The following is an 8,305-nucleotide window of genomic DNA, read 5'->3' on the forward strand; positions in this document are numbered from 1 at the left end:
GTAATAATATGATTATATTATATATTATATACTAATATAATCTGCTAAATATAGTAATATTTCTAATTAATATTAGTAATATTTCTAATTGAAAACGTTTTTAGGAGTTCATCTGTGCCTGCGTATAGTAATACATTTTTTATTTTTTCTATTTTTAAATTTTTACCACTCATTCAAAACAGTAATAAAGTCATACTTTTAAAGCTAGCACTTAAAAATCGCAGACAGCTTTCCCCTAGTTAGTGCAAAATCATAGATTTTCATGGTATGTTGTTTAAATGGAATTTGCACTGCTGCAGTGCTAATGAAATTCCTTAGTAAGAGAGATGAATGCCTTTTATGTTGAAGAGAAATGTTCAATGGCCATTAAAATACTTTGACTATTTGATTTTTTCTTTCCTCAAGGTCTTGATCATCCTCATTGTCTGTCATACAAATTAGAGCTTGGATCAGACCAAGAAATTCCCTCTGATTGGTATCCATTTGCTACTGTTGAGTTTTCCGTGCCTGACACCTGTGCCTCAAAGACAGAGGTCAGGTCTCTGGGGGTGGAGAGTGATGTCCAGCCACAGAAACATGTTCAGCAGCGAGCTTGCTACAACATCCAGGTACATCCCACAGCTTCCAGAACTGTGACCTGATTTGGCTTTAAATATTTGTTTTGCTGTCTTTTGTGATCATGTGTGTGTTGTGTGTGTGTATATGTGTGGTGGGATTTGCCCTAGAGAGGATCTCAGCTTTGGAAACTTGATCGCCACCATTGAGCTTAGCACTTCCTCTCCCTTCTGGAGAATGTTGGGAACACTTAATAATTTAGCTCTCAATGAAAAACAGTATGTTAAAAATGAATCTACATTTTAGAAGTATATTTATAAGAAAAATTATGATGTTAGGGCACAATTTCTCAAAATATGTGCTGCAGAACACATGTCCCAAATAATTATCCAAGAAAAAAATAAGTTAGGGAATGCCATATACTAAATTAATGTTAAATAAAGGCCCCCAAGAAGTCCTGCAGTAAGGAAACTTGTTAAACTTAGTTAACCCAGTTTTTCCAATTCATTGGCTATTGTGTCTTGTCTATGTGGGTGTGTGTATATAAAACACTTATCCCTATCTTGTGGAATAGTATTCTGTGCAGCATGCTTTAGGAAATGCTGAGTTTCTCTATTATGGTAGTTTTCAGTTTTTTTTTTTTTTAAGATGGCATCTCACTGTGTCACCCAGGCTGGAGTGCAGTGGCATGATCTTGGCTCACTGCAACCTCTGCCTCCTGGGTCCAAGCGATTCTCCTGCCTCAGCCTCTCAAGTAACTGGGATTACAGGCGCCACCATGCCCAGCTATTATTATTATTATTATTTATTATTATTATTATTATTATTATTATTGTATTTTTAGTAGAGATGGAGTTTCGCCACTTTGGCCAGGCTGGTCTCAAACTCCTGACCTTAGGTGATCTGACCATCTCGGCCTCCCAAAGTACTGGATTACAGGCATGAGCCACCATGCCTAGCCTATTGGTAGCTTAAAGTTTTATTTAAAATTTTTAAATAGAGATGGGATCTCACTATGTTGGTCAGGCTGGTCTCAAATTCCTGGTCTCAAGTGATCCTCCTGCCTCAGCCTCCCAAAGTGCTGGGATTACAAGTGTGAGCCACCATGTCCAGCCTGGTATTATGGTGGTTTTAAATGTTTGCCATCAGTTCTTCTGATGAACTTAGGACAGACATTCTTAGGCAGATGAACTAAAGGAGGACATACACTTACATCTGTTTCTAAACTTGTTTTCCCTCCTTATCCTCAAGTTTCGTACATATATGGATGTCCTCTGCCACATATTTCCCACAGTATCTTGAAATGGTGATGTATCTTGCTGGTCTTGTTTAAAAGTTTTTTTTTGTTTGTTTTTGTTTTTTTTTTTTGAGACGGAGTCTTGCTCTGTTGCCCAGGTTGGAGTGCAGTGGCACGATTTCGGCTCACTGCAACCTCCCCCTCCTGGGTTCAAACAATTCTCCTGCCTCAGCTTCCCGAGTGGTTAGGATTACAGGCTCCTGCCACCACGCCTGGCTAATTTTTTGTGTTTTTAGTAGAGATGGGGTTTCACCATGCTGGCCAGGCTGGTCTCAAACTCCTGACCTCATGATCTGCCTGCCTCGGCTTCCCAAAGTGCTGGGATTATAGGTGTGAGCCACCACACGTGACCTAAACGTATTTTTTAACTAGAAAATATTTCAAAAATCACAAAAATTAGACATTGCATTACAGACAGGTGGTTCAGTTTAGAATTTATGTTTCCCTTCTGACTTTCACATGAGCAACATTTTATAATTTCTAGTATCATTTATTTTATTTTTTTAAAATTTAAATTTTGCCTGTGACACAGCCCTCAGGAGGTCCTGAGAACATGTGCCCCTCGAATAGCATTTTAAAATCTATGTGTTGCTTGACTTGCAGCAATGATTAATGCCATTCTGATTTCCTGCTCATTTATTTCTATTAAAAATAGTGGTATTATAGATGACATCGTTAATATCAACTGGGTTTCCTATACTATAGTAATGTGAGTCAGGATTTTTCTTTATTTTTGGACTATCTGTTTAGAAGTCTATGTTTGGGTCCAGTTACCTTTTTCTGCTGATAAAGGTAGTGATAGGTAGTGCTGTGACCTGAAGGATGTATTTCCCCAGCGGGTGGGAATTGCCTCGGCTGAAGATAGCTGCCTTCCCCGAGGTCATGTCTCCTTCCTGGAATCTAGGCAGGGGTGGACAGACACCTTTGCATCAACTTGGGCTAACTCTGTAGGTCAGCCCAGCTTCAGCTCTCCAGGGCATGGGCAGAAGCCTTCATTCTGACTACATGGCAGCCCAGCTTCTCTCTCTGCCCATTTAGCTTCATTTCCTGCAATGTTTCCGTGAATGTTGAACTCAACAGCACTCTCCAGTAAACTTTCTGCACACGGATCTCCATCTCAGAGTCTATTTCTTGGGGAACCTGACCTGTAACACTAGGTATATAACTATTATGTGTGACTGAAATGTAGGTTAAGTTCGCATGGAGACTACATTTATACTTATTTTCCTATTCACAGGACGTGCCAGCTTCATGCAGTTTTAGTGGACAATTAAAAATTACAAAGTATCTCTAGCTTTAATGGCATTTACTAGTTGATCTGCACCTGGCGGCAGTTTCAAAATGTTTTCTTCCATTCAGTAATTCTCTGTTACAGTTTCAAAGTGCCAGATACCGCTCCACATGCAGGGACACAGCGGTGTGAACAGAGAGACAAAGTCCCTGTCCTCATGGAGCATAGTTTCTAGTGGGGGGAAATGAAAAACAGTTAGTAGGTAAATAAATAAATAATATGATTTCAACTAATGACAAATTATAAGAAGATAATAAAATAGGGTAACAGGTTAGAGAACGACTGGAGGACTTTATCTGGGGTAGTCCTGGAGGACCTCCGGGAGGATGTGACGTTTGAGCTGAGACAAAAATGATGAAGAGCAGATGGTTTGGCCCAGCTGGCTTACTATTAGTTTGCTGCAAAAGTAATCACGGTTTTTGCCATTAGTTTTGCACCAACCTAACAGTTTGTAAGCTGGTTTGTTTCAGTTAGATAATTTGGGTGCATTATAAATCTCAGGGGAGCCAATGGCTAGATATAAGATACAGCCATATATTCAGGGGGAGGGATAATTGGTCATATGTCTAGTCAGATCTGTAAATGTTTTTCTCAATATATGTATTCTGTACACATTTTATAAAAACTACGTTTGACTTAGAAGACAGTTTTGGTGCTCTTGAAGATTTGACCCTGGTGGGGAGGATTTGTGGGGGGGGGCTCTGTTGTTCAAAAGGAGAGCAGAGTGCCTCACTTGGAAGCTGCTGTAGGAGGGTAGAGGGCTGCGTCTGTGTCCAAAGGGTGAGGTTTGTGCAGTCTGTGCCGCATGTATAAAATAGGACTGAAGAGGTGTGAGTGCTGCGTTGCATCTGTTAATGCTGCCTGTGTTTTGCTTTTGCATAACAGGTTGAAATAGAAAAGAAGTGGATTAAAATCGATGGAGAAGACCCAGATAAAATTGGTGACTGCATAACTCAGTAGGAGTAGCGAGAGTTTATGATGACAGCCCACTTGTCAAATACGTAATTCACCGACACCACACCAAGTCCTGCTACTGTAGAGTGGAAATGACTTCTGAACAGTGGTTTTAAGACAGGTCTGATGACTGTGTTTAGAGAAGTTTAGACCTAAAACTGAACAATCTGTGTTTTATGCTTTTCATATGTTTTTGTCCTAGGGGTTCGATCTAAAATGTTTCTATAATTTGTGTGATGTTTTGCTTCCTATTGAAACTCAAAGGCACAGTTACTCATTGTGTGACCCTGCAGCCAGTTTGATTTTTGATTACTCAGTGGCTGATTGTTTTGCTCCCTGGATTACTGAGGTGCCGTCTTTATTTTTTCCCATCTCTTCTTGCTGGTTAGTGCCTGTACTAGAGGGTGAGGGAATCAAAGGAGACATACACCAAAATACTTAATTTTCCCTCTTGCTTGCCTCTGAAATGTGGCTAGGTATAGAATGATGTTGAAACTACAGGCTAAAATGTAGATTTGGAAGTATCTGTGCTTTTGAATTACTTATTTTCCTGTCCTCTTACCACATTGGTAAGTAATAATTGGCTATATTTGGTACCTGTCTCTCTCCTACTGTATTGTCATTTTCAAAATGTATTTGTATTCTAGTGTGTGCTGCAAAGAAGCTATTTCTGTTGTCCTACATATTTTAGTATAAATCACTAAGACGTATTTCCTTTCACTTGGCAGGATTCCTTTCAAAATGGAATCTGAGTATTAGACACTAGTTAAAATATTTATAGATATTAAAGATGAATTTTTAAAATTTATAAATACTATTTTCCAAAAGTACAGACTCTAAGGATATATTTTGATAAAGTATTATTTGTAATGAACACAAGCCTCTCTTGAGTAGAAGTCTAAATCACATGATGATTATTTTATACTAGTTCTGCTATCATGCTATTTTATGCTAATTCTGCTTATTTTGGAGTATTTTTCATTAAGGTGAGCAAAGTGAAAGATACTTGGTACTTTACCCAGATTTCTAAGAGGCAACATTTTTATTCTTCAGAGTCAGGTAAATGACTATAAAGGTTTGGTTTTTAATGAAAAGTCAATAGCATTAGTAGCTATAATTCCATTTATAATTTCCTTTTAGCATTTACAGTGAAAAGTGAGAATTTTAAAATGTATGGAATCTATTTTCCAGATTTATTTTTAGTCTGAAAAACAAACTCCCCCATGTGGTATTAATATGCCTTCAATTTATGTTGAATCTTAAACATAATTAGGAGATTTTTTTTCTATTTGCTAGATTTGTTTTGAGTCAAAACTGATTTAATGTTCTTCCAAACAACATTTATGTGTTGGCCTACAGAGTTTATTTCATGTGTTTTATTTAATATTATGTTACATCCATTGCAATCTATTCAAAAACAGATTAAGACAAACATTTATGATGGTCTGTATCAATCAGCAGATTTTATTGCTTTTCATTATTTTACTCTAAAGGCAAAGGATGCAAAAGGTGATGGTTGGTTGAAAGGAATTGCTATTACTGTTTTTATTTTTTACTTTTTTTGAAACAGAGTCTCATTCTGTTGCCCAGGCTGGAGTGCAGTGGCATGATCTTGGCTCACTGCAACCTCCATCTCCTGGGTTCAAGCGATTCTCCTGCCTCAGCCTCCCAAGTAGCTGGGATTACAGGTGCAAGCCACCATGCCCAGCTAAAATTATTTTGTATTTTTAGTAGAGATGGAGTTTCCCCATGTTGGCCAGGCTGGTCTCGATCTCCTGACCTCAGGTAATCCGCCAGCCTTGACCTCCCAAAGTTCTGGGATTACATGCATGAGCAACCATGCCTGGCTGCTATTTCTCTTTTAAACTACATTTGATGCCTTGCTTATAATATCATATGCTTGAGGCTCACTGTTGATATAGAGTAGGGCAAATCTGTGTATTTCATTTAAAAAAATTCCACCATCTTTTCTTATCATCTGATGTGGGCGCACTCTAGAGTGACTTCAGTCTGCTCAGAACAAATACGGAGGCAGGCCGAAACTGATGCTACCCACGGTCCCAGTGAAGTTAGCTGGGTTAATTACTGCCATTCTTTTCTGAGTGTGTTTTATGGCATCCTGCGACAAAGAACTCACAGTCTGATTAGGATGAACTTAATGACTATTTACACCTCAAAATATATTCAGCAGAGGGTTCACTTAATTGCCCCCCATGCTTCACAGGTCGACTAGTATCCCTCCCTGCCAGGGTTATTCACTCACAAGCCACCGGGCCTACAGGACATCTCAAGATTCAGTGTTGACAATATAAAAAAGCTGGACGAAAGCCCAAATGGAGTGTCTGTGGCAATGCAGAGGCTGAAAGCATTAACAGTGGGGTGTTACGGCATAATTGTTAATTCGCACATCTATTAGGATCCTTAAATATTCATTACTTAGTGTTAAATTAACATTCTGTATAGAGAGGGGAGGCTTATTCAATTCTTCTGACCTCAGAACTGGCAAGAGGTCAGATGTGACTACAGAACTGTAGGTGAAAAATCAGGTAGGATTCAAATTAAGTAGAACTGCCCTTGCCGGGATAGTGATCTTCAAAAAACCCTTGCTTTTAAGGAAGGGAAGCAGGGAAGGAAAGGAATGAGGGAGGAAAGATTCCTTTCTAGCATTCATTTTGCTTTAGATCATTCCATTGTGAGTTTGGCCATTTTGGAGTCAAATGAGCAGACTTCCAAGGAGCTGACCAGTTTGTGACTCGTCTGCTCACTTTTCCAGTTACAGGATCACATTAACAGTGTAAACGAATTCATGGGTAGATCATTTGTGCAGATCTAAATTTAAGGACATTTCCTTTTTCTGTGGGAATCACAAGAGTTCATCCATTAAAAAAAGATATGTAAAAAAGATACTTTCCAGCACATAAATAAAGGCTGGAATTTTACAACCTGATGTATATATTAGACAGTTCTAGGATGTTAATTCCCTTCATTCCAGAGCTATGCTTGTGATACAGCCCCTTTTCTTATAAATTCAGTTAGAAGGCCTTTCTTAACAATGACTGTTATAATGTTTTACTTAAAGTATGGTTTTATATTCTGTCAATGCAAATACAAAACAGGTTGAGCCTTAATAATCATGTAACAAAATATTTTGTAGATTAAATATTGATTTTTCAAAAATTAAAAATGTATTTCAAATGATTCTTACTGTGCTGCGAATGTATATCTTCTTCTGCAAGACCTGGGGTTCTTTTTTTTTCTTAAGGTATGAAATCAATTTCAATAACCTTAAACAATTGACTCTCTGTCAGGCATATGTCAGACTCCAATCTTAAGGAGTCAGTGACCATGGCCTCTTGGCATGTCCTGGAAAAATGACATCATCAAAGTATAGTTGATAATGTTATAAAAGATGATTTTAAAAATAGGGTATAATCATGACTCATAAAGATAAGAGGCCGGGCACGGTGGCTCACGCCTGTAATCCCAGCACTTTGGGAGGCTGAGGTGGGCGAATCACGAGGTCAGGAGATCGAGACCATCCTAGCTAACATGGTGAAACCCTGTCTCTACTAAAAATACAAACAAAAAAAAAATTAGCCAGACATGGTGGCCGGCACCTGTGGTCCCAGCTACTCAGGAGGCTGAGGCAGGAGAACAGTGTGAAGCCGGGAGGCAGAGCTTGCAGTGAGCTGAGATTGCACCACTGCACTCAAACCTGGGCGACAGAGCGAGACTCTGTCTCAAAAATAAAATAAAATTAAATTAAAAAAAATGAAATGAATACATGCATAAGATTACTACTACTCAAAGCCTTTCACAAATTTTCCTTGAAAATAGGAAAAACTTTGTCCACAGTATTCCATGGAATTTTCAAACTTTGGCAACTTGTAGAGTAGTCCTGTAGAATTAATGTGCACCTAAAAGCCATGTTTTTAAAGTTTAGAAAACCAGTTTTACATAATCGTACAGAATATATTTCAGGTAAGGTATACGTGTGGGTGGTAGGGAGTTGCGGGGATGGAGGGAAGTTGTGGGGGAGTGGAGGGAGACCATAGGAGATATGAAGGTAAATCAGTGCTTATAAAGGACCGACCTAACAACCTCTCCACCCTCCTTTTTACAAGAAATCTGCCTTGTGTTGAAATTAAATTTTTATTTAGCTACTAAAGTTAATATTTCAAAATGGCATCAGTACTTCATAGAAGACA

General features: G+C 38.6%; 1 protein-coding gene across 1 annotated transcript in view; it reads left to right on the forward strand.

The window, feature by feature from the left end:
- The window catches only part of STON1 (stonin 1), a 64,169-nt gene extending 56,872 nt beyond the window's left edge, over positions 1 to 7,297 (forward strand). The window contains exons 4-5 of the mRNA XM_025354274.1: positions 406 to 608; positions 4,029 to 7,297. Coding sequence (XP_025210059.1) covers positions 406 to 608; positions 4,029 to 4,103 — 278 coding nt within the window. The 3' untranslated portion in view covers positions 4,104 to 7,297. The remainder of the gene's footprint in view (positions 1 to 405; positions 609 to 4,028) is intronic.
- The last annotated feature ends 1,008 nt before the right edge of the window (positions 7,298 to 8,305 follow it).

Source organism: Theropithecus gelada, chromosome 13 (genome assembly GCF_003255815.1).
Source record: "Theropithecus gelada isolate Dixy chromosome 13, Tgel_1.0, whole genome shotgun sequence".
Lineage (NCBI taxonomy): Eukaryota > Metazoa > Chordata > Mammalia > Primates > Cercopithecidae > Theropithecus > Theropithecus gelada.